Source organism: Talpa occidentalis, unplaced genomic scaffold, assembly GCF_014898055.3.
Source record: "Talpa occidentalis isolate TD23 unplaced genomic scaffold, MPIMG_talOcc4v2.1 talOcc4.11, whole genome shotgun sequence".
Lineage (NCBI taxonomy): Eukaryota > Metazoa > Chordata > Mammalia > Eulipotyphla > Talpidae > Talpa > Talpa occidentalis.
The window spans coordinates 42,457,633-42,484,253 of record NW_023601104.1 but is presented as its reverse complement, the minus strand read 5'-3'; the positions used below and the strand labels follow the sequence as shown (position 1 = coordinate 42,484,253).

Below are 26,621 nucleotides of genomic sequence, written 5' to 3'. Positions count from 1 at the left end.
ATGCATTGGTCCTCAGCAGCCCCCACCCCCACCCTGCCCCGGGTGTTCCTGGTCTTACCTTGTGATGCATAGCCTTCCCAGTGTGATTCAGCTTTGCATTCTTGTTTGATTTGAAAGGGCACCTTAAAGGGTTGGGCTCTGCACCTAACTGACCAGGCCATTCTGACCTTGCTTAGAACTATAGGTGACAAAACGGTGGCTAAACAATCCACTTAGTGTAACAGGGTGGTCCCCAGGAAAGGGGGAGGTTCCAGGTTTCCTGCCCCACCCAAGGGAGGGTGGAGCTGAGCAGTAAGAGAAGAAGCTGCAGAAGAGACTGAGGAAGGAAGGAAGCAGGATGGAGATCCAGAAGGAGACCTGGAGGAGGCACATGGGGCCAAGAGACATGTGAAGAAACTGAGCTTGCCTTTTGGTTGTGGACTGGGTGACACAGATGTGGGTGAGAGACCCGAGGGGAGGTGACAATGGTGGCTTTTATCTTGATTTTGATTTTGCTCTTTTCCTTCTGGGCTTGTCTGGTTGTTTCTGACCCTTTTCTATGGATCCCCACTGGAAGAAGCTTTAGACTTGTGGCAGGCTTTGGGGCCTTGCTCTGGGCCAATCCCATTTGGATGGAGTTTTACCCACGAGGGGACGGGTAACTTTGGGTACTTGATTTAGAAACTAAATTCTTTGCCTTTCCTGTATTGTTTCCTAATTGTATTAAAGTTCCTTCCCATTAAAGTCTCATTTTTGTGTTAATGCGGCGGATGGCAGAACCCTATATAGAATAGGCAGGTTTGTGGGGTTTGGGCTGCCCCTCTCCCTGCCCTGTAACATTAGGTGCAGCAGACCCACGAGGTATTACACTCCGAGACATCAAAGAATACTACAAAGATATATAATGAAAACAGTATTGGAACAAAAACAGACACAGAGACCAATGGCGAACTAACCAATGACACAGGAGCAAAGAATATACATTGGAACAAGAATAGCCTCTTCCATAAATGGTGCGGGGGAACCTGGACTGCAACATGCAAAAGAATGAAACTAGACCACTACCTCACACCATACACAAACCAAGTCAAGTGGATGAAAGACTTCATGTGAAACCTGGCCCCACAGAATATACAGAAGTGAACACAGGCCAACACTCAATGACATGATCCTCAGAAACGTCTTTGAGGTTTCTTCTCCAGAAGCAAGGAAACCAGAGAGAATGTAGACAGTTGGGGCTACAGCCACAGGCGGTCAACACAGGGACACCTGCCGAATGGGGGAAAATATTGGCACACCGCATGACAGCTAAGGGACTGATACCAAAGATCTACAAAGAGCTTACACGACTCAACAAAAACAAGCAACCCAGTCCAAAAAATGGGCAGAGGTAGAAAGACACTTCTCCAAAGAAGAAATACAAATGGCCAACAGGCATAGAAAAAACATTCACCATCACTAGTATCAGGGAAATGCAAATCAAAACCACAATGAGCGACCACCTCACTCCAGTGAGAATGCTCCACGTTAAAAAAGAAAAACTGGGAACAACAAATGCTGGAGAAGCGGCGGAGAGAAAGAAGCCTCTGACACCGCTGATGGGAGTGCAAACTGGTCCAGCCACTATGGGCAGCTGTGTGGAGGTTCCACAGCTCACTGAAAACAGATCTACATGTGATCCAGCATTCCACTCCTAGGAATCTACCTAAGGGACAAAAAACAAAAACAAAATACAAAAAATATTTAAAAAAACAAACAGGAGGGCCTCCCCAGTGGCGCAGGGGTTCACCGCTGGGTTACGAAGCTGTGCTCAGCCTCTGCAGCGCCTGTTCGATCCCCGGCTGCTCCCCGGCCACCGGAGGAGGGTCCCACATGGCGCACAGACCTCTCCTGCTGCCCGCTGCTCCCCTCAGCAGTGTACTTCAGTCCTTCTGTCTGCTCTGCTCCCCGCTCTGGTGAATTCTCTCACCCTCCCGCGCTTCTGACTGTACCCAGTGCATGTATAAACAAAACAAACAAACAAATAAAATAAACAAATAAAGCATGCCTCTAAAAAATAAAATAAAATATTAAAAAAAAAAAACAAACAGGAAACCTGAACTCCTGTGCTTATTGCAGCACTATTTACAATAGCCATGACATGGAAACAACTCAAATGCCAGAAGACAGATGAACGGATCAAAATGTTGTGGTATAATTACACCAGGGAGTATTACTCTGCAATCAAAAAAGACAAATTCATGCCACTTGTGGTGATATGGATGGAGCTGGAAGGGATGAGGCTAGCCACAATAAGGCAGGAGAAAGGTAAATATCAGATGGTTTCACTTACATGTGAAATATAGAGAAACAACAAAAGATAAAGAAAAAGACAACCCTAGCCGGCTGGCCAAGACCTGAGGCATTTAGCAGGGAGGGGGAAGGAGGGTGGTGAACAGCGGGGAGGGAAGAGCACATGGGCGCTATGGTGGTGGGAGAACTATGGGGACCACCCCTGAGGGGAGAAACCAACAACTAGACAAAAATGAACAACTATGTAAGAAAAGAAGAGAAGGGCCTCCCTGGTGGCATGGGTGGTTGAGCACAGCGCTGTGAAGCTGTCCGCAGCCTCTGCGGTGCCGGTTCTATCCCCACCGGCCACAGAGATGCCCACATGGCACAGCAGACCTCTCCTGTCTCCCTCACTGCTCCCCTCATCAGTGTATTTCAGTCAATCTGCCTGTTCTGCTCCCCGCTCTGTCTCTGGTGACTCCTCTCACCCTCCCACGCTTCTGGCCTATACCCAGTTCTTGTATAAATAAATAAATAAATCTCTTTTTTTTTTTATAGAGGCATGTTTATTTATTTATTTATTTGTTTGTTTGTTTGTTCTGTTTACACATGCACTGGGTACAGTAAGAAGCGCGGGAGGGTGAGAGAATTCACCAGAGCCAGAGCAGGGAGCAGAGCAGGCAGAAGGACCGAAGTACACTGCTGAGGGGAGCAGCGGGCGGCAGGAGAGGTCTGCGCGCCCTGTAGGACCCTCCTCCGGTGGCCAGGGAGCAGCCAGGGATCGAACCGGTGCTGCAGAGGCTGAGGGCAGCTTCGCAACCCAGCGCTCAACTGCTGCGCCACCGGGGAGGCCCAATAAATCTTTTTTTAAAAAAAAAAAGAAAAGAAGAAAAAAAGAGATGGTCTTTAAGGAAGGGGAGAACCCTAAGACAATATAAATAAATAAATGTTCCTAAAAGGGGTCTCATCTGAACAATGTTGCAGGCACTGCCGAGGCATCCCCTCCTCACCAATTGTCTAGATCTCTGGGAATTTTCTCTGGTGGGTGCAGCAATTAAGCCTGCTGTGTGGGAATCATTAGAAAAAGGCTATTTTTCACTGCGGTCTCTTGCAAGTAGCAATCCTGTTTGGGATTAGAGCCATTCTAAAACTATGAAGTCATTCACGTTCAATGTTAATGGCAGCATCTTCACGTGGTACAATGAAACGTGAAAGTTTTGTTCTGTCTTGTTTTAGGCCTTAGCTCCTTCCTCATGGAGGAGGATGCCCAGCACCCAAGGACCTGTTCTGAGGATGGGAGGGGGCGCCCACACGCCTTCCCTCCCCTGGCCTCCAAGAGGGTTACAATTTACCTTCATTTTAAAACCTCTGGTTCAGTACAAAATACAAAGATTTGGGAGTCCAAATATATCTGGCCCTTGTGCTTATTTTTGGATCTCAGAGAAGTCACTGATCCCTTTTGGACCTCAGGGTCCATGACGACAGGGTAGGAATAATATCTCTACAGCGTCCATTAATGCAGATCACGTACCTAAAGCGATGAACTTGTTGCTCCAGCAGGTGCTCAATAAATGCCAATTCCTTTCTCCTTTCCAGAGAAATTCAACTTCTTTCCAAAGCAAGCATAACAGAGGGATTGGCAAGGAAGGAGGTAACATCAGTTTAACACATTAAAAGGTAAAGTGCAGCCTCCCCCCACCCCCAAGTGGCTTAGTGGTTAAATCTCAGTGCTGTCACCAAAATGGTCTGAGTTCAATCCTGGCCAGGGAGCTACCCACATAGTGCAGCAGACCTCTCCTGTCTCGCCTGATGCTCCCCTCAGCAGTGTATCTCAGTAGATCTGCCTGTTTTACTCCCTGCTGTGTCTCTGGTGAATCATCTCACCATCCCACACCTCTGGCCTGCACCCGAGTTCTTCTATGAAAAAAATAAAAGCTTTAAAAAAAAAAAGATAAAGTGGATTATCTCCAAAATGTCCAGTTCCCACATGAGTCACTGTGGTTCACACAATCCCTGAAATAGAAGGAATCCTCTTAGCACTATCTATAGAGAAAAGATCTCAAGAGCTTAGAAAAGGGCCCTTCAGCGTCTCACATACTCCCCATGAAGAAACTTTCCACCCTGATTGGTGATGGCGCCCAGCTGTCACAGCTGCAGGTTTCTCAGGTTGGTCCTTCAGTGATGCAGAGGGCCACTGCTTTCAATACACTGAATCGGTCAATAATAACCCATTTTAGAAAACCAAAGACTTGTAGCCAGAGTATGGCAGGTCGTGTGGCTCCTGGTCACTCAAGGCTCAGGAAAGTCTGGACTCTGTTCAAGGGTTATTCTGAAATCGCCTCATGAGGCAGTTTCCAGGGTCAAACTGTTATAGGGCAGCCCCGATACAAAACGGGGTGCCTGACTGTGGGTCCTCACTCGTGCACTTAAAAGGAATTATCAATGCTCTACTGCAGGCACACTCGAAAGGTTAATAAAAAGTTTATTTTCAAGGGAAGGGGAAATGAGGAAATGTACAGCTCAGGGAGAAAAGTGGGAGACAAAGTTTTAAATGTGTCCTACCCAATCCACTGATCAGGAATCCCAAATGGCACTCTGAGAACTGGCTGCAAGCCAGGAGCCGTGAAGCCAGGAGGCGAGCAATAGCAAGCGAGAGCCCCCAAGGCCCACATGTTTGGTTTTTATACCCAACCTGGCTGCTTAACTCCACCCTCAGGTCCCAGCCACCTTCCCTTTGGTGTTGATCCCTTTGGTGGGATTTGTCTTTCCCAATGTCCTGATGGCTTTGGTCTGGAGTGGGGGTGGAGTCCACAAAGCCTGTATGGGATTAGCGCAGGACATCCTTTCCCCCTAACAAAATCCCCCTTCAAGGCCCTGAATGGCCACATCACCTGCACAACAGGTAGTGATGCCTCAGCCCCCATACGTGGGCCCAGGCCCAGGCAGCATCTCAGACCCCATGAGAAATGCAGAGCCCCAGGCACCACACAACCCACTGGGTCAGAACCTGCACCCCAGGAGACTTGGACTCAACTCTTCCCTCCTGCCTGCTAGACCTGGCATGGGGAGGGGGATGTCAGCCCCAGCAAAGTTTACAATACATTCTCCAAATTATATTCTAAGTCCACGGAAATAAAACGCACACACATCTATGGAACAGAACGGAGAGCCCAGAAAACACATTCCGGGGATTGATCAGTGCAGCAGGGAGGAGCAGGGAGCAAACACGGGGCATGCGCTTTCATTCAGGGGCGCTGGGCACCCACAGGGTCACACTCAGGAATGTCCTGACCCCCATGTTCCTCCAGGACCCAAAATGACCCGCGCAGAGCTCTCTACAGCCAGCCCGCCCAGCCCTGGGTCCCCTGACTCACTGCTCTGCAGTCAGCAGGGAGATGTCCTTACCTTTCCCTTGCTCTGGGGTGGTTCCTGAAGAAACTGGGTTCTCACAGGCCAGGACTTCACCCCAAGTCCAGAGAAGCAAGTGCCAAGGCGAGCCCCGCTACTGGGGAGGCAGGAGCCAGTGTTGGGGCAGGGAGGGGGCTGCAGGGGCAGGGGCGGGGTTGCAGGGGCAGCAGGGGCAGGGGGTGCAGGGGTGGGGCTGCAGGGGCTGGGGCGGGGCTGCGGGGAGGGGCGGGGCTTCGGGGAGGGGGTGGGGCTGCAGGTGCGGGTGCAGGGGGGCGCGCTCCAGGGCCAGGGGCAAGCGGGAAAGCCCCGGGGCGCTCACGGGGGCGCCCTCGCCCGTCCTGCTGCGGATGAAGTTTACAAAATCAAACGGAAACGGAGGCGAAGAGCCCACATCTCTGAAAATGCTATTAACCTAAAATTTTAGCAGCCATTAAAACAGCAGATCGTGTCCATGTGCATTAAAGACACGCTGGGGAACACTGACCCGCGGCCACAGAGGGCCCCCCCAAGCCCTCTGCCCCACCCCCCCACAGTGAGAGAACGGGCGTCCCGCTCCGCCCGCCCCGGCCTTGCCCGCCCCGGTGCCTCCTCATGATTCCCCGCGAGACCGCATTTCCCCGCCTCACCACCAGGCGGCGCGCGCTCCCCCCCCTGCTTTGCCCCCGGGGCTTCTCCTTCCTCAGCCCCCGGACCCGCTCCGCCGGGGCGGGCGCTCCTGGCGTCAGTGGCTCCGCCACTTTTGCTCCAGCCACCACGCTCGCGTCAGCGCGCAGGGACGGGACGTCCACACGCAGGGGGCGGGGCAAGGCTGAGGAAGGAGAGGCTCGCGGGGTAAACCAGGGGCGGAGCAGCGGCGCGCGCCGCCTCGTGGCGCGGAGGGGCGGTGCGGCCGAGACGGGACACTGGCGGGAGGGAAGGAGCCTCTGCTGAGGGGGGGCTCAGCCGGGCCAGGGCGGGGACACAGCCCGGAGAGTCATAGGGCAGCGGGAGGCCCGCGCAGAGGGGGAGCAGGAAGCCGGAGTGTGTCATGTCACAGCCCTGAAGATGGGGAGATAGAATGACGTGGGGGCAAGAACCTGCTGAAATAGGGATCCTCGCTCATTCGGAGAAGAAAACAAGTTGGTATCGCCCTTCTGAATCTAGCTGTTAGCATTTGGGATATTATATATGTGTGTGTCTGTATTAAAAGAAATAGTAATTCAGGTTTTGAGACATGACCTAAGGAAACGCTTTGACACACATACACTTTGTAAAAATGCTAACCAGCATTTTCTCATACTTACAAATACTGGAAACAATCTAAGTCAAAACTCTAGGAAATAGGGGCCTCCCCGGTGGCGCAGCGGTTGAGCGCTGGGTTGCGAAGCTGCCCGCAGCCTCTGCAGCGCCGGTTCGATCCCCAGATGCTCCCCGGCCACCGAAGGAGGGTCCCACAAGGCGCGCAGACCTCTCCTGCCGCCCACTGCTCCCCTCAGCAGTGTGCTTCGGTCCCTCTGTCTGCTCTGCTCCCCACTCTGGCTCTGGTGAATTCTCTCACCCTCCCGCTCTTCTGACTGTACCCAGTGCTTGTATGTATGTATAAATAAATAAATCTTTAAAAAAAAAAAAGTTGCTGGTTTGCAATTTAAAAAAAAACAACTCTAGGAAACAGCGAAATATAGTACACTATGTACATGAAACAAATGTAGCAATTCATTCTGAATAGTTTTAAATGAGTTAGAAAATACTTGTATTATGTTAAATGAAGGAGGAAAGATAGATTGTAGGCATAGCATTATTCCAGATATAAAATGAACATAATAGGATTGATTTAAATTTTAAATACCAGACAAAATGGAAAATCATGTGTTCGGTATGCATTTAGTGATACACACTTAGGTGATGAACTGTCATGAAGGGCAAGGGAAATAATTATGACAGCCACATATTCCTGCTTACTTGGGGAGGAAGATTATGGTATAGTGTGGTCTTAGGATTCTTCACCCAGTTAATGGGAGTTCATTTTGTAATTCTAAATTTTCACCTGTATAGTCTCTGCCCTTACTGTAAACACGGGTATTATAGTTCATAGTTCAAAATATTGGAAATTATGAGTAAGTAAGCTAATTCTTAAAATTATCTATTTTTAAAAGATGTATTTATTTTTATGCAAACAAGAACTGGGGTCTAGGGCAGAGGAGCAGGAGGTGAGAGGATTCACCAGAGACAGAGTGGGGAGCAGAACTGGCAGATGGACTGAAATCCACGGCTGAGGAGGGCAGCAGGGAGACTGGGAGGTCTGCTGCGACCTGTGGGCTGCTCCTGGCCCGCGGGGGGTGGGGGGGCGACTCGTGCTGCATGGGCTGGCCAGAGCTGGGGATCTCCATCTGCATCCCCCTGCCCCCCACCCCCGGAGGCCCATGTCAAGACCTGAAATGGTCCCCAGTTCTCACGGGGAAGCTGAGCACGACCTGAGCTGCCCTGGGGATCACGATGAAGACACCGAGCTCAGGGCAGCGTCCTCCTGCCCCCGGGATGGAGCGGGGGCCGCTGACGCCCAGTTCCCCCCAGCGCGGGCAGCGGGTGCCAGCCCCGGCCAGAGCCTCTGCCCAACTGCCCTCAGCAGAGGCAGCGCCGCTCAAGGCCCCGCCCTGCCCGCGACCCTGAGACTCCAGGGGGGGCTCCAAGCAGAGAGGGGGGGCCCGCCCGCTGATGTCTAGCTGCTGCATCTCCAGGACTCCCCAAACCCTCCTAGCACCCCCTGGCCCTGGCCACACGAGCCGGGGGGTAGAGGGACACCTGCACCCTCCGCTCGCACTCACACCCCCAGGGTCAGGCTGTGCCCCCAAGACGCCCTAGGCGGAGGGGCAAGGTCACTCAGGGAGGACACCCCCTGTAGCCACAGACAAGCGATGACCGCGCCCCCTGCCAAAATCTCAAAATAGGCCGGCGCGCAAGCCCTGGGCAACCCGCATCACTGAAGGGGAAGAGGCCTCACCTGGCCCAGAAGCGCTGAGAAGCCCCAGGCTCCGCCCCAGGTGAGCCAGAGCCACCCACCCGACTGCGCAGGCGCAAGTGACATTTTCAGAACCGCCGGTAGGGGGCGCACCCCTTGGGGGGGGCCGGGGTCCTCCACCCCCATTCCCGGGACCTTATCTCCAGCGGCGATGCTCTGGTTGTTCCCCTTCGCTCCTTGCTCCCTACTGCAGCCTTTATTATCTCAGCCCCCAGCCTCAGGTGCCCGCGCGAGCACGCCCACCCCTTCCCCAGGCGCTCACCCGCAGGCCGCCGAGGCGAAGCCCACACTCCCAAGGCCCCCAGTTTTCCCAGCTGCAGGTTGCCACAAAGGCGTTTGGCGCAAACCCCAAAAGGAAGCAAGCTTCCCGTAGCCCTCCTTCCACCCCGCCGTTTGCTGTCTCTGGACGGTCCCCACCTGGCTTCTCTTGGCCACGGGACCCTGCGGCCGTGGCCCGCACAGCCGAGCGGCGCAACCGAGCACCACATCACCGCAGACGCAGCGGAGACCGTCCTTAAGACAGGGCGCCCCCGAGGGCGGAACGAGGCGCCCGGGTGCGGGCCCCGCCCATGGTCGCTCCCGACCGCCCCCCACAGCCCCGCTCCCCGCAGGGGAACCGCCGCTCAGTCTGGGCGCCTCCGCGGTCCCGTGCCGGGGCGCCCGGCTCCGGCCTCTCGGGGCTGCGGGCTCAGCGCCAGCCACACCCCAAACCCCACCCCCAGCTGCGCGCACTCTGAGGTCTGAGACACTCAGCTCTCTTGGGGTGACCGCGCAGCCCAGGGGTGCTCACTGCCGTCCCCGCCGCTCCAGGTCTCGTCACCCCGCGGCCGGCGGCCCCCGCGCCAGGCCCTGGAGACCAGCTCCCCGCGGGCGCCCCACAGGCCACGTCCCCCGCCGCCCCGGAGGCTCCTCCGCCCTCACCCTCAGGCTCCAGCCCCGGGCCTCGCCCACAGGTGCCGCGAGGAGGCGCAGCTGCTCCTGGAGCCCCGCGGCTCGCGCCCCACGGGCAGGGCTCCGGCCTCGGCGCCCGCCTTGGCTGGTCTGAGCGGCTTTTTGAGACTCTCCCGCCTGCTGCGGAAACCGTCCCCCCGCCCCACGCCGCTTAAGGCACCCCGACTCTCCTCTCCGGGGGCACAGTGGGGCCCCTCGCTCCCCCTGTCCCCGGCGCCATGAGAAGGCGCCCCCCGCCCCGTCCCGAGCCTCTGGCGTGGCCGTGAGCCCCCGCCCTCCGTGGGGTGCGCCGGGGAGCGGGTGGGTCCCCGCCGGCAGCTCCCTCCCTCCCCGCAGGCCTCCTCCGGCAGCTCCCGGGCCGCGTCCGCCTTCTGGGGGCCCGCGGCGCCTCCAGGGTCGTCCCCTCCCCACGGGCAGAGCTTGGGGGACGCTCACCCCAGCCCTGCTCTGAGCCGGGCTAAGTCCGTCCGCGGCGCCCCCGGCGGGTGCACCGTCCCACGTGGCGCCGGGTCCGGGGGCCGCAGAGAGGAGCCGCGCCCCTCGCTCCTGCCCGAGGCCTTGGGAGGCCGCGTGCCCGTCTGCGCCGGGTCCTGCCGCCCGGGCCGGCCGTGGGGCGGCTGCGGGGCCGGCTCCGGGGGCTCCGGGCACACGGGCAGAGGGTCCTGGGGCTCCCGGGGGCTGGCTTGGGACTTTCGCGTTCTCCCCGACAGCGCAGCTCGGCGCCCGGGGGCACGGCGGGCAGGAGGCCCCGGGGAGAGGCTCCCGGCCCCTGCGAATCCAGACTTTCGGGGCGGGCCGGGGGCGGAGGGGCCGGGATCCGGGGTGAGGTGAGGTGGGGGCTGCAGGGCGGGAGGGCGGAGGTGGAGGGGCCGGGATCCGGGGTGAGGCGGGGGACCGCAGGGCGGGCAGACCCCGGGGCATCTGGACTCTCCTGGGCTCTCGCTGGCGTTCCCGCGAAGTCGGGTTCCCTCTCGCTGCTGCAGGGCAGGAGCCCGCCGGCTCGCGGAGTCGCCCCCTTATATGCGCCGCCCTGCGCCCCAGGTGTGCGCCCTCCAGGCCCCAGCGCCTGCCGCGCTCCAGGCCCAGGTGATGCCGCAGAGGCCCCGGCGCCCGAGCCTGAGCGGCTGTCTGGAAGCCACAGACCCCGGCTCTGGCCCTGAGCCCCCCACCGTGCGTGCCCTGGATCTGCTGGGGGCCGCCCCGCAAAGGATCGCAGTGTCTTGTGTTTTTCGGGAGAGACCTTGAGAAATTAACTGACTTAACAGTGACTTGAAATGCACAGAAACTTTCAGGGCAGCTCAAGTGCTCTCTGTCTTATGCTGAGATTCCTGCTTTACCGTATATTTAACTTCACATGAAACATTCCATGTGTTTTCATCACAACATTCCGTTTTGTAGTTAAGCAAAATATTCCAGGGATCTAGCACATCACCCCCCAAAATAAATCATCTTGGTTCCCATCATCTTGGTTCCCATGTTAGAATCCATTTCAAGTGTCACCGCCTGCTCCAACTGGGTGAGATCATCTTCCATTTGATCGACTTTTCTCTTTGGCAGCTGTTCCTGACGCTGCTTCTCGTTTTCACAACCATGAGGGGTTTAGTGTGTGCTCCAGCCTGCACTGTGGGGTGGCTTTTCTTTTTTCAAAGATTTATTTATTTATGCATACAAGAACTGGGGTACAGGCCAGAGGTTTGGGGTTTCTGAGAGGGCTCACCACAGAGTGGGGAGCAGAAGAGGCAGATTGACTGAAATACACGGCCAGGAATCGAACTTGTGCTATTGTGGCTGCAGACAGCTCCACAGTGTGCGACTTAACCCCTTGTGCCACCAGGGAGGGCCAATAAATCAATCTTTAAAAATAAAAAATTTAACAGTATGCTGTAACCCGAGCTCCAGAGACTTCAATGGGCGTATTGTTTACTGGGCATGTTGTTGAAACACTGATTGTGAATCACGAATCCTGCAAAAAATGAGAAACCTAGAGAACAGTATCCTTAAAACTTTGCGGAGGTTGCTTCTTTCAGCAACTACATTTCAAACACCACTAAACAAAAACAACGTGACGCAATTTAGGAAACACAAGCGCAGAAAGTATTTTACAGTTTCATGAGAATCCCACCCGCCCTGAAAAAGACAGCCAGAACCTTAAGATGGAAAGAGCCATAATCAACACAACTGAAAACAGTAAAAGTAAAACCGCAGACCGAAACTCTTACTTTAGTCACAGATAACCAGGGGAGAGCGCGAACGCAGTCCCCCACTACCACAAATTATGCAGTCGAGTTTCCCACATTTGGGGAAATCGCAGGGGTCAGCACACCCGGAGTGCAATAGGTAAGCCTCACCCTGGGAAAACCACCTTCGTGATCATGGTATCTCCCCTGCCAGGTAAGTATGAGCTGCTCGCCCCGCCGACACCCGCAGCCCGCCCCTCGCCTCGCTCTTCACACACGGTCGCTCGCCTCGCGCCGCCCGCCCGCCCCGACGCCCGCGACGGCCCTCGCCCTGACCTCGCCCCGACCTCGCCCGGCCCGAAAGCGCTCCGGGGGGCACGGGCGCCCCCACACCAGCTCGCGCAGGGCCCAGCGCAGCAGGCCCAGCCTCCTCCGCGCGCTGCTCATCTACATACGCCACGCCCCACATGCGCGTGGTCGGGGTGCTTTCCACAACGGTGCTAGGAAAGTGGAGAGTACCCGGGGCGCAGCGGTTGAGCGCTGGGCTGCGAAGCTGCCCGCTGCTTCTTCAGTGACGGTTCGACCCCACAGGTTGCGCAGACCTCTCCTGCCGCCCGCTGCTCCCCTCAGCAGTGCACTTCGCTCCTTCTGCCTGCTCTGCTCCCCGCTCTGGCTCTGGGGAATTCTCTCACCCTCCCGCGCTTCTGACTGTACCCTGTGCGTGTATTAAAAAAAAATAATAATAATAAGTAGAGAGTACCCAGGCGAAGTCCTGGACTCTCCCAACTAAAATTGAACGTTAGGGGCCTCCCTGGTGGCTAAAGGGGTTAAGACGCAGCACTATGAAGGCACCTGCAGCCACCTGATCCCTGGGGCCAGGGAGCAGCCCACATGGCGCAGCTCTCTCCCCTGCTGCTCCCCTCAGCGATGTATCTCCGTCAATCGCCAGTTCTCTTCCCCAGTCTGTCTCTGGCCTGTACCCCAGTTCTTGTATGCATAAATAAATAAATCTTTAAAAAAAAATAAAATTAGATTGAAGGGCCTCCTGGGTAGCACAAGGGGTAAAGACGGGGCACTATGAAGCAGTCGGTACCCTCTGCAGCACAAGTTGAATCCCGGCCAGGCATCTACCCACATGGCACAACAGACCTCTCCTCACTCGCCCGCTGCTCCCCTCAGCAGTGTATTTCAGTCAGTCCATCTGTTCTGCTCCCCGCTCTATCGCTGGTGAATCCTCTCACCTCCCCCCTCACCTCTGCCCTGTACCCCAGTTTCTGTATGTATATAAATAAATAAATATAAATAAATAAATATAAATAAATAAATTTTATTTAAATCAATAAATATAAATAAATAAATAAATAAATTTTGTATATAAATAAATAAATTTTTAAAATTAAAAAATAAAATTAGATTGTAGAGTTTGTTTTTCTTGCAGTTTATTGCTAACCTTTCCCCACTGAAAATCACAGTTTTTCCGGCTAGTCATCTCTCTGAGTGAGTATTTCATTTGTTTACATTTTCTTTGCCCATGTGGTCTCCGGAAGGTTAGTCAGGTTTGGTAGACAGTATGTTTTTCTAGACATGCCGTGTTCCCTATGCTGTCAAGTGGGAAGAAGTGCAGGAGCATGCGCAGTATGCAGTCTTTCAGGAAATCAATACACACGCTCTTCATTTTTTTTAAGATTTATTTATTTATGCATACAAGAACTGGGGTACAGGCCAAAGGTGTGGAGGGGTGAGAGGATTCACCAGAGACAGAGTGGGGAACAGAACAGACAGACTCACTGAAATACACTGCTGAACTGTTTACAATAGCTAAGCTTTGGAAACAGCCCAAATGCCCAAAAATAGATGACTGGATCAAGAAGATGTGGTACATATATACCATGGAATATTACTCAGCATTCAAAAAAGATAAACACATGCAATTTGCAGCAACATGGATGGCGCTGGAAGGGATCATGCTCAGCGAAATAAGCCAAAAAGAAAAAGAAAAATACCGGATGGTCTCACTCATAGCAGGAATCTAGAAAACTTAAATAAGGGACCAGGAAAATGAATATAAGAAAGTGAAAATCAAAATCAACCAAAAACTATGAACCAGAGACACTTTTGGGGGGTGGGGGGCGGGAGGGGAAGGATTGGGGTCAGAATGGGGCATTTGCAATTGTATGGGGGAATATAAAAATAAAATTTAATATTAAAAAATAAATAAATAAATAAATAAATAAATAAATAAAAAAGAAATACACTGCTGAGGGGAGCAGCGGGGGACTCAGGAGAGGTCTGCTGCACCATGTGGGTTGCTCCCTGGCCGGCCAGGGATCGAACCTGTGCTGCAGAGGCTGAGGATTGCTTCATGGGTTGCATCTTAACCCCTTGCGCCACCAGGGAGGCCCTAAATCATTACATGTTTTTTTTTTTAAAGGCATTTTTTTTTTATTTATTTGTTTTGTTTGTTTATACATGCACTGGGTACAGTCAGAAGCACGGGAGGGTGAGAGAATTCACCAGAGCCAGAGGGGGGGGGGGCGGCAGAGTAGGCAGAAGGACCGAAGTACACTGCTGAGGGGAGCAGCGGGCGGCAGGAGAGTTCTGTGCGCCATGTGGGACCCTCCTCCGGTGGCCGGGGAGCAGCCAGGGATCCAAAGGCGCCTCAGAGGCCATGGGCAGCTTCGCAACCCAGCGCTCAACCGCTGCGCCACCGGGGAGGCCCTAAATCATTACATTTTGAACTAGGTTCTGTTTACAAAAATTTTAGATCTCCATCTCAAAAATTGTTTCTTTTTTAATTAGAATTTATCTAGGCTCAATTTATAATAATTTTAACACAGCAACCCTCTGGAGACAAAAGACATAAAGGCAAAGACACAGACATAGAGATCTCTTTCATTTAGAATCTGGGCCACTTGCACTCATTTTTAGAGATAGTCATTTTACCAATATTACCAACAGCAGTAATTAATTTACTTTTAAATATTCGTTTTGAACTAACTCCTTCAGATATGAAAACATTTTTCAAGTTATATTTGTATAATGCCCCTAGGTTCTAAAGATAGTGGGGCAGAAAATTCCCTATCACTTATTATGGCCACCTTTTTCCTAAAGTCCCTAGAAGAGTTTTTGGATGAGTGGACAGTTTGACCAAAACTACATCCCTTTTCAATACGAAGACAGACTAATTCCTAAAACAACTTACGTTTTTCAAGTTCAGTCGGTATAGCCATTTAAGTTGTTTGTTTGTTTGTTTTTGGTAATCAAGGAGGTTTCTAATATGAGAGGGAAACTAAAGTCCTTACATGTTCTAATAAGTATCCCATTTCAATCATTTTAAAACCTCTAGAGCCCAAGATTGGAATTTTAAAGACAAGCATAGAAAATTCAAATTGCTTTGCAAAGTGCTGGTTTCTGTTTGACCTCAGAGGAGGCCTGGTCCTAGGCAAGATAAAAGATACCTTCTACCTGGGGCATGAGAAGGACAGGAGAAGAGACAGATTAAGATCTTACTTTGCATTTTGTTTGTTCTTAGACTCTTACCAGAAATTTGACAAGGAATATCGCTTACAGAAACCTACTATGTAGTTTTAGATGACTAAATTGATTATTTTAAATAAGAAACTTAGATTTTTAATGAAACCTGTCACTTTTAATGGCCAATAAGAAGTTTAGAAATTTTCCAACCAACTGGCAAGCTTCCTTTATAGCTGACTAGAAAGTCCAAGTAATTTTGACAAAACCAACTGAGCCTGATGCCAGAAGTCCCCGAGTGTGATCGGAGAGGCCAGCAAATTCAGAGGAAGAAAAGGCCTCCTTCAAGCGGAGAACACTCTTCAGCTTACTTACAGTGACTGGTAGATGCTGAAGTAGCTTTCTGATTAAACACATAAAAATAAGAAAAAATACCAAATTTTTAAATAACCAAGACCTGATTGCAGACCCTTGTTTGAATTCCTTACATGGGCACAACATTCATATTCACAAAGCTATTTGCACAAAGTGAGGGCCAAGTAAGGTAAGGAGAAGGCCCGGTCCAGGCCCACTGCTCTCATGGGGACAACCCAGCCCTTCCAGCCACCTGCCAGTGTCCACAGAGCCAGGGTTATTCTAGGGTGCCTAGAGCCAAAGCGCCAGAACTCACCCTGGATGTCAGGGGGAGACTGTAGAAGAGGAGAGTCAAAAGGAAGTCAGGCCTGAGCCAGCCAGTGTGGAAAAGGAGCGCTTACTGCCTGGCTTGTGTGTTAGGAAAGTGCTGGAGACCAGCCCCAGCTAGAAGTTGTGTCAGGGGTCTCAGAGAGGAGAGGATGGCATTGGCCAAGTTTTCTCTCGGAGGGCTGAGGGGAAGTGGAGCGAGGTAGGAGTGAGGAAGACACAAACACTTTAGTTCGCACAAGTATCTCCTACTGAGGGTCTCAGCAGGTCTTTATTTATACCTTAAGGCAAGCGGTGAGATTACATCAGCAAAGCAGAACAGAAACCATCATTACATATTTTCTCATGAATATACAAAGACCCTCTTGATCTTATACTACAAAAGGACACTTTTTTAATCTGATTAAGTAAATCAGCAGAGACAAATACTCTCCTAGGTACAACTCTTTTTCTAGCATCATCCATTGTCTAAGACAGTACAATGTTTAGTAACAATCAATCATCCTGTCAAGCCTTCCTGATTTTGGAGTAGACATGAAAGTCCATTGTTATGCTATATTACTAAAATCAACCCATTCTCTAGCACTAGATTAATCTAGCCTATTATCAATTACTTCAAAGTGATCTAAAACAACTTATCAAATCTATGTAAGTTCTACTGAAGTCTAACTCTTAACTAGATATTCCTAACCTCCACACACCCTGCGAACTGTTGGCCTTACGCATACACCAGGAGATGTATTGTTGCCACAAACAGGTACCCCCAAGGATAGGCTATAGTTTCCAAGCACAGCTGGTTCAGGGCAGCTTGTTCTCCATAGTTCTCAGGGCCGAAACATTTCTTTCCTAACTATATCTTTAACAATTTTTACTTCTTTTGTGATAGTTCATGCATAAGAACAATGAACCAATTGTCACCTGGGTCCGAATTAGGTTTTCACATGCCAGTTATTAACTAACTTACTTTTGCATTAACCAAGAACAAAGAGGAGAGCATTAGAAGGCATTGCCATGGAGACTCCCTAGTTCAGATCTTCTTTGGGAAGTGCAAGAACTCCCCTCTTCTGGGAAGTATAACTTTCCCTCTTTGGGGGCGGGGCACAGGAACTCCCCACTTCTCGGGAGTCTCCCCCAATGCCGGGACCATGTCAAGAGACAGCATGGGAGGTGCAGCCTGCCGCAGGAAAGCATCAGTCTGTTCCCCACTGTCAGCTGCTCCTGGGCTCCTGCAGGGAAAGAGTGACAGGAGCTGCTTCTTAGACATGGGTTGGCAGCTACAGGTCCCCAACTCAGTTAATACTGTCCCCACGGGGCTTTCAGATGAAACAAATATGGCACCTCACACAATTTTCACCAAATCCCTGGCTTCCAAAAATGAACGGGAAACTCCAAATACCAAGGAAAATACCCAATGTTTCCCAATTCCCACTCCACTCCAAAGGAGCCCCAAATTGAGGAAGACTCACAGACTCCCTCCCAAACTGAGGGGAACTGGACTCCCTCCCTGAGGGGGACTCTGATTCTTCCCAAATGTGTGCAGGCCAGGGGCTTGGCATGCACCCAAGGAACTGACACCAAATGCCAGGGGACCCACTGCGGTTTTCAACCCAGGTTCCATCTCCTCCAAGGGGGCAGAGAAGAGCTGTGCCTCTCCTGAGGGGGACTTGGAAAGTTCCCCGGGAGGAGAAACCCCACAGCTGCTGGGACTCTCCTTCCCTCTGAAGAGAGGGCGCTCCCTCGGAGCAAGGGGATCAGGAAGCCACCCTGGATGCCCAGGCGATGACAGGGTGGCCTGGCGGCGGGGGCAACTGCTCCATCCCTGGGAAGTCAGAGTTGAGGCTGGCAGAGCACAAGTGGCATCCAGTTCCTGGCTCTGGCCTGCCCCATTGGTACTGAACACCAGCCTCAGTTTCCCTCAGCCAATGAAAGGAAACCAAGTTTGGGGAATAGGCAAGTGGTTGAATTTGTGGACCAACGAGAAGGGCAGCAGACTCATGTTTGACAGACCACCGTCCTGTCTTGGGCAGAGGGCAGGGGTCTTCGTGCAAAGGTGAAACAAATGTGGCACAAATATGGCACAGGTGAAACAAATATGGGGAAGAGGAGGGTCTGCAAAGGGGAAGGGAAAGGGTCTGCATGAGATGGGTGAGCTCTAGGCTGCTTTTCTCAACTCCTTGGAATGGGAGAAGACAAACCTGTCAAACAAGGGGGGTACTGCAAGAGCTGGGGGAGACCCACTCCTTCATTCCTATTTGAGAGACCAGTGCCTGGTACCTGCATCAGCTGTGCTCCAGCGGCTCAAACCAAAACATCAGATTCATCATAAAACGCTTCTTTAGTTACACGTTTCCTCCTTGATGTTTTTAGATTTCTTTCTTTATGCATACAAGAACTTGGGTACAGGCCAGAGGTGTGGGGGTGAGAGGATTCACCAGAGACAGAGTGGGGAGCAGAACTGGCAGACGGACTGAAATCCACAGCTGAGGGGGGCAGCAGGGAGACCACGGAGGTCTCCCTGGGGGGCGGGGGGGGGGTGTTGGGGGAGTGGAACTCGTCCTGCAGGGGCTGGCCAGAGCCCGAGAGCGCCTTCTGTAACACCCACCTCCCCCCACCCCCGCCCCCAACCCGGGCCCACCCATGAAGATGACCTGAAACGGTCCCCCAGTTCTCATTGTGAAGCTGAGCACAGCCTGAGCTGTATGAGAGATGGGCGCCATTGGAATCACGAGGGAGAGAACGGCTCAGGGCAGCCCCTGACCACCAGCTCCCTCCCTGCGAGGACAGCGGTTGCCCGCCGGTCTGGACGCCGCCCCAGGCCAGGGCTTCTCTCCCCCACCGCCCCCAGCAGAGGCCTCTCTGGCCGCCCTAGGCCCCCGCCCGGCCTGCGACCAGCGGACGCCAGGGGGAGCTCCAGGCACAGCTGGGGCGCACGCACCCTGCCCGGCCTCCCCCGAGCTCCAGCTGCTGCATCACCAGGACTCCCCGAACCCTCTTAGCACCCCCTGGCCGACACTCGCCATCTCCCCCTTTTTACCCCCTTGTCTACAAACCCCGGGCCTCGGCCCAAGAGCAGGACGGGGTGAGCAGACGCGAGACGCTGCCCTCCTCAGTGCGCCCACAGTCACAGGCCCTGCTTCCCCAACTCTGCCTCCCTGCCAGGGAGGAGGGAAGGAGGCCGGAAGGGGGTCCCGGCACAGGGAGGGGGGACGGACCGGCCTCCAAGGGAAGCCCAACGAAGTCCATGCAAAGTTGAGAATCATTTCCACCTCAAAAGACACCATCTGGGGGGCAGCAAACAGGCCAGCAGCAGCAGGAGCAGGAGCAGGAGTGGCTGCATCTTCCCAGAAAGGCTGCTCTTTGGAGCCGCTGGGCCATCCTTCGCCCAGAGAGGATGGAGGAGCACGTGGGCCCAGTGAGGCTCCTTTCTGCTTCTGTGGCCTGTCATCCTGCAAGGTTTTCTATGAAAGCTGCCCACCCCAACACCTCCTGCCTGGTAACACCCCCTGGGCGGTGTGAGGACCCACAGTGGCCACATCACGGCTGATGACGCAGAAAAGACTACTGTCCCAACCCAGACAGGAACCTGATGCTAAGGTGGGGACTAGGAGGTGGTATGGACCAGTAGAGGTGCCAGAGCCCCAGAAATCAAGTGACAGGCCCACACGCCTTCATCTCCATCCTGCTAATCCTTCAGGATAGTTTCTTCAGCCAAGGCGCAGGCCCTGCTGTGCTACGGCCAGATGGAGACGCAGCTGTGCAGGCTGTGGGTGCACAAGTCAGTGACAGCCACAGCCACTACATCCAGACAGCAGCCCTGCCTCCTCTGAGCTTCCTTCCTGAGGGTTATTTATCATCCCTTTAATGCTCAGAGTGAGGTGGTCTCTCTCTCTCTCTCTCTCTCTCCTTTCATTTTTACCAAAACTGGCCCTTGATATTGATTGACCTATATAGCAAGTCTCTATGGCCCTAGAAGTTGGGTCCATGGGCTGACAATCCTTGGTCTTCCCTGCTTTGGGGGCACAGGGGTGGATCCCACTCAAGCACATGGGCTAAGACTGGCAGAGGACGCCTTCTCCCAAGAAGTTAGATGGCTAAGCTGCCATTACCATGCATAGTAGGGAGCATGCTGGGTACCAGAGACCAAGACTTGACCTTTTGCTGATCTCTGACCTCTGGATAAATTTCAGAATCATTGAGCAACATACCACATAGTACAAGGTTCCTCTGTGCTCCTCCCACCAGAATAGGACAAGCAGAGCTGCAGATACACATGAGAGAAATGTTGGATCATCCCTCAGGACATTAAAGATGATTATTAACAAGTAAGGAGAAATCAAATCACTTTACAATTTTGTTTTGTTTTTAAAATTTTCCAGCAACTGTAGAAATTAGTTGCAAGTAAAATTTAAAAAAATAGGGAAGAGATTATAGTGCCATTGACATACATTTTTAAGAACATGGAGAAAAGGCTTCAGTTGATGGGTTTAGTGAGCTCAAAGAAAATGGCACTGTAGATCTCATACGATCCCAGGATTTAAAACTCAGTGCTTATGTAACACTCTGTCTGTGGGAGATTGAAATGAATGACACTTTTCCTTCCTACTTTCCATTTTCTTCATGAACATATATTAACACAAATCAGAAAGGTAATTTAATTTTAAATAAGTTCCACTACAGAGCGAGTTCAAATTTGTTCACCTCCTTGGTTATATTTGGAATTAGGCATTTTATTTGGGAGAATTGTATTGGAAATGGAATTGTACTAATTCCTTTTTCGGATTATTTATTTCTGGTGTATAGACAGAAACTGAGCTTGTATCCTGCCATGAATTTACTTAATTTATCTTGCTAATGGGGTGTGATTTTCTATATATAGTCATGTCATCTGCCATTGGGTAGTTTACGTCATTTTCTCCAATTTATATGTGTTTTATTTCATTGTCTTGTAGAATTGTTCTGTCCAGGACTTTGAATTCAATGTCAAATAGTGGTGGTGAAGTGGACATACTTATCTGGCTCCTAATATCAGTCTTTTACCATTGCATAGGATGAAAGATTTTGGGTTTGAGTAAACACATTTTATGATGTTACAAAGTTCTCTTTTATTCTTAGTTTGCTGAAACTAATGTAGTTAGATGAATTTTCTGCATCTATGAGATGATCATGTATTTTCCCTTCATTCTATTACTGTGGTGGGTTACACTGATTGACCCTTTTGTTATTTAAGAGAGTGTTACTGTGTTACTTGATTCCATGTCTGTGAGTTTTCCAGTTTTCCATGAATTACTGACTTCTACTTCCATTTCATTAAGGTTGGAGAAGATTATTTGTATTATTTCATTTTAGTTATTATAAATTTAACTAATTCAAAGTATTTAAAACTCACTGAGAAATGTGTATGACCCAACCTATGACTTATCCTGGAGAATGCTTCCTGAGAGAACATGCACTTGAGAGAATATATATTCTTTTGGGGCTGGAGTGTTGGTATATGTGTTTGGTCTAATTGATTTATAGTGTTGTTCAAACTCCTGGTTTCCTTGTTAATTTTCTGCCCAAAGGTTCTACACACTATTGAAAGTGTATTATTGAACTCTCCAACAATTTCTAGAGAATTGTTTATTTCTCCCCTTGATTTTCTCTATGTTTGCTTTATGTACTTGGAGCACTGGTGTGATTAATCGGTTTATAAAGCAAATGAGAAAATGTCAGCCACATCGTAATGCTGCCTAACACTGATCCCTGACTATAGATCCCCACTTTACCCTCTCAGGGAGCTACTGACATTTCTTCATTTCACAGATGAGACAGTGAGATACTGACATGGGAAAGTACTTTTCCTCTTCGCTCATGTCATAAGCGTGGAGAGGGAGCAAGGGTTAGAATGTAGGAGTCTGATTCCAAAATCGGTGATCTTATCCAAGCTCTGCAAATGCACTGTTTCCAAGATTGCCAAGGAATCTAGGGAAAGATAAAGTGTTGCTGAAGAATATAGTTTCTGTTTACCTTGCTAATGTAAGCAGTTCATTCTCTTAGAGAAGAAAGGTTCCCTATCCTGATGGAAAAGTTCATTTAGATCACACAGTTCCTTTTCTTAAATATATTTTAAAGTATATTAAAAATCATTTTCTTCTTTTTGTCCTGATGTTCTTTCCCCACATTCCCCACAGAATATTGATCCTGGCCCATGAGGGACATTTCCTAGAGCCATGATAACCTCTCACATGTCACCATTCCTTGTAGGTGGTGACACTAGCACAGTAACAGGACATTCCCACAGTGACACATGGCATTTGCTTCTACTGCTGTCAACTGATATCCCTAAGTCTTATCACTGTCTTATGTCCTGCCTGAAATCAGAATCTATAGGCATAAGGGGCCAGAAGTTGGCCCTGACCAGTTTCATTTCACCACAGGACTCAGCCATGTTGTTGAGAAGATGCTTGCCTCAGTTCGGAGTCATCTGTGCACTCCTATTAGGATGCTGTGATGAGAGCCTGAAGTTCTGGGATGGTATAAGATATCAAAACACTCTTAAGGGAGATACCTGTCAGGGAAGGAGAACCAAGGCTCAGAGGCCTCACAGCCTCCTGTACCCACACAGCTCAGTAATGCTGGGTGTTATCACATGAGGTGCGTGGGCTAGGTGTGAACAGAGTTAAATGTGTCACAGTGTGTGCAGGGCCTGCTGAGTCTGAGGTGAACGCTCAGGAAAGGACAAGAAAGTGAAGGCCGGGGTGGCAGCCAGCACAGGCTGGGACCCCAGCAGCCCCCGCTCCTGGCTCTCTTCCATTCTCACGAAACCACGAGTGATCGCTCAGCAGGCAAGTTCCAGGCCTCTGGGAGAGCCGGCTCCTGCCCCCGAGCAGCTGACCCCGCTGCAGTAGCCAAAGAGCCTGTGCTTAGAGGGCCCGGGGGTCAGGACATGGGGTGTCCTGGCTGGGGTGAGAGGTCGACTGGGTTTGCCTTATGAGCAGTGGAGCTGGACACACCTGAATAGCCCTGTTTCCTGTCTTATCACCATTCCGGACTCATACTTTGAGAAGGTTCATATTTCCCTTTTCCAAATCTAAGTGTTCTGTGACAAAGAGCTTCTCTTAGCCCACAGATTTGAACAGAAGTCCTGGACTTGACAGTCACTGGACAGAAGCCAATCACCCCTGGGTCCCTTGAAGTGATCTGCTTGGTTTGCGTTTAGGTCACTTAGCACCCTTCGGGCTCTGGGGCCTGTCCCCCCAAGACACAGGAAGGGCTCCCCTGCAGAAAAGCTGCCAGTGCGCCGGGTAAGGGGGGTGAACACTGTCATGCTCCCCTCACGGGCACTAGACCCCTCCATCCTGACACCGTATGTCTGAGGCTCCTGCACCCGTGACCAGCAGCATCAGCAAACAGCGGCCCTCACGCTCCCCAGCTGGACAGCAGGTGATGGAGACCAGGATGAGCCTAACAGCCAGGCCCACTTCTGTTAGAGGAGCAGCATCTTTTGAAGACACAGGACAAAAGCAGGAGGAGACACGGGGAGCAGGAATGAGGATCATCTCCAGGTAGTTGCAGAAATTTCAAGTTTTTATTTATACATTCTGTATTGAACGATCACGCCTTTGAGGAATCTGTATTACTTTCAGGCCCAGAATTTACTTCCCCGCAGTGTAAGCACTCTCGTCAGTGCAAACAATTCAGCATTCTTCTACTTTCCAATCTTCTCTAAGGCGGAGGCTTTCAAAAGAGGTACTTTCTAACTACGTTCTTAGGGAAAGGATTTAGAGGTTCTTGAAAAAATAGAAGAAAAAATTTACTCATGAAGCTATAAGCTGTAGGGCAATTTGAGAAACAGGAGGAGTCAATGATTCCCTCTAGAAATGAAAGTTTGTGAAGCCCCTGGCAGCCCCCCCACCCCCACCGGCCAGTGCTGCTCCAGCCTGTCCCAGAGAGGACAGATGGCTCAGTCCCTGGCACCTCAGCCTGGTCCCTGCAGTGTGACTTGTCTCATTGTTTCTTCTACCCAGGGCACAAAGCTTGAGATCCTGGTGAAGACACATGGAGGCGTCCCATCCTGGGACCCGTAGGAGATGATTCCCTGAGCCACCTCTTTACACACCAAGGGGCCCCCGGAGTCACCCTGTGGGCAGATGGAGGAAGAACTGAGCGGGGCCTTCTCCTGGTCCTGACCTTCCCACTGCCCCATGGGTGGGGGTCTCTGATAGGGGCTGTGGGTGAGATCAGGCCCAGGGCTCCTCAAAGCCTGGCTGCACCCAGGGTTGGGCATGGTCAGTGCTGGTGAGCTCACCTCAAATGTAGACTTAGTTGTTTCTGGCTCTCCGGCACATATCTGGATGCTGTTGTCGTAAGGTATGTCTTTGATGAAACGGAGGCAAACACTGTTCTTTTGAACTGCAAGGTCTACCTCCTGCAGTTTATGTGCAAGCTGGGTATTGACGCCTGAGTGCCCCCATCCGGCCACAGTGCACAGCTTCCCCGACTTCACTGATTTCTTCTTTTTGGGCAGCCTGATGGTTTTCACATTGGTGTTCAACGTGGCGTTCCCTTGAAGCTGACAGAAAGAAAAGGAAAGGAAACCTTATCTACTGCTGACCCACAAGACAGTCATTGCCTTCTCACAAGGGTCACTGAAGGGTCATAACTGGGAAGAGGATGGGAATGAGGTCACAGGGGATACGAACAGCCCAGGATTAAATGTCAGGACCAACGGAGAGATTTGCAACCTGCAGCAACATGATGTCGTTGGCTTTGGTCCAAAGATTATAATCTGGGTGGGGGATGGCTCTCTTCACAGGGATGACCTGCTGGGTCCTCTCCTGCATGGTGATGTCGTGGGCTCCCAGGATGACGGTGATTGAGCTGCACACAGAGCAGAGGGAGAAGTCACAGGAGATACAGCCCAAGGTCTGGCAGGGCAGGAACAGGCGGGGCAGGGAGGGATGCATCTGAGGGGAAATGGAGGCAACAGAGGAATCAGGGCTCATCTGTCTGTGCCCTCTGCTTCTCAGTAACTGAAGGAGTATTCTAGAGCTATTGGTAACTGCGCCGTGGATCACAGAGGTCAGTTACCTCAGGAAGGTGTGCAAAATTGCACTAGTCTGCATCTGATGCCCAGTTGGGCCTAGCATTAAAGCCAGCAGGGCTGAGCACTCTCTCTTCCCTGCAGGTTTCCAGCTGGCACTACCCTGGCTCCTCCCCACCAGCTGCCTACACATTTCTCACCTCTGGGGACTCTTCTGGCTCATGTACTCCTAGAAGCTGGGGAGCTCCTGGGGAGAAGTGGGGCTCTCAGGAGGGTGTGGGCTGTGGCTGCTCCTCACCTCCCTTTACAGTGAGCGGCTGTCAGCACAAAGTCCTCTCGAATCAGGAAACCACCACAAACACGCCTCTTGTTGTGAAATGGCTGGAATTTGTCACCAAACCAGCTCTCAGATTTCTGACCTGATATCCATAGAAATGCCATGTAGGGTCGGGAGTGGGGAATGGCCTCATGTCCCCCGATGATCTCTCCTGAAGGAAATGTCTGGTCTGCTTGTGCATCCACTCACTGCACCCGCCCTGTTGCTCACACTACAGGGAATTTGGGAGCCAGGGTGGCCTGGGGCCGGTGGGGGTGCTCAAGACTCCTCCATTTTCCCCTCCCAGAGAAGGGAAGCCCCTCTGCTTAGCCTGTGCTCTGCCTTCACCCAAAGCTGGAGGTGAGCAGAGCTGTGTCAGGACAGTAAAGTGCTCCAGGCTCTGGAAAATTCCTCTCCTGGTTTTCTTTAATGTCATGTAGTTTCCAGGCCCCTGTGAGTCTGTGCCATCTCTGACAGTGCTGCTTTCTAGAGCCCAAGCTGAGGTGCAGAGCCTAGATGTTGTCTAGCCTGATTCCTGGGCCTGACACCCAGCGGTGCCCATGATCATTGACTGCAGGAATCCCATGTGGCTGAAGAAGGGTTGGAGGGGCTAGTGCTGGGGGATTCTGGAAAGCAGAGAAGCCGTGGTCTGCCAAAGAGTGGCCCATCCTTGGAAAGAGGGGAGCTGCTAAGGACCTGGGAAGAAAAGCAGAGTTGGAAAAAGGGAATGAGGGGCCCTGGGCTGAGCAAAGGCAAAGCAGTCTTCTGGGGACAGTGTCACCAGGTCTGGTGTCTTCTCTCCTAAGCAGGTGTCTGGTCCCAGACCCAGAGCCAGGCCCTTGCTGCCCTTGACAGGGGGATTTACTGTTTGTCATTGCCAGTGTCCCACCCTCTGCATGCACTTCCAGGGAGACTCCACTCTCCGGATGGCAGGGGCTGGTGGCACTGGGAGAGGAGACAGCACCACTGGCTCTTCTTGAGAACAGCCCTGGCCTGGCCGGTCCTGCTGGCAGCTTATCCAGCTCCATCTTGGGGTCTGATATGGGACAGGAGCCGGGGGTCAGAACGTCCTGGCAGGTGGGTCCCACGTATGCAGAAGGGGCAGGGGACCTGTGGCCTCTGAGATGGGGAAGGTCACTCACCTGCCTCTGCCATGGGGGCCAGCAAACAGGCCAGCAGCAGCGAGAGCAGGAGTGGCTGCATCTTCCCAGGAGGCTGCTCAGTGGAGCCACTGGGGCGTCCTTTCCCCGGAGAGGATGGAGGAGCAGGTGGGCACAGTGAGCTGGGGCTCCTTTCTGGTTCTGTGGTGCGTCATCCTACAAGGTTTTCTATGAAGGCTGCCCCGCCCCC

The 26,621-nt window shown here is 52.0% G+C and overlaps 1 protein-coding gene and 1 non-coding gene across 2 annotated transcripts; both read right to left on the bottom strand.

The window, feature by feature from the left end:
- Positions 1–10,035: 10,035 nt before the first annotated feature.
- Positions 10,036–26,548, bottom strand: LOC119238086 (mast cell protease 3-like). The gene is made up of 6 exons (XM_054692870.1): positions 26,414–26,548; positions 25,254–25,443; positions 24,657–24,792; positions 24,221–24,484; positions 23,915–24,052; positions 10,036–10,443 (listed from the first exon to the last, which is right to left on the bottom strand). Exons 1-6 carry the CDS (start codon positions 26,472–26,474, stop codon positions 10,036–10,038), a joined length of 1,197 nt encoding a protein of 398 aa, XP_054548845.1. The 5' UTR covers positions 26,475–26,548.
- Positions 11,840–12,003, bottom strand: LOC119239672 (U1 spliceosomal RNA). Its single transcript, XR_005123949.1, has one exon. It is a non-coding gene; the product is annotated as a U1 spliceosomal RNA (small nuclear RNA).
- Positions 26,549–26,621: the final 73 nt, after the last annotated feature.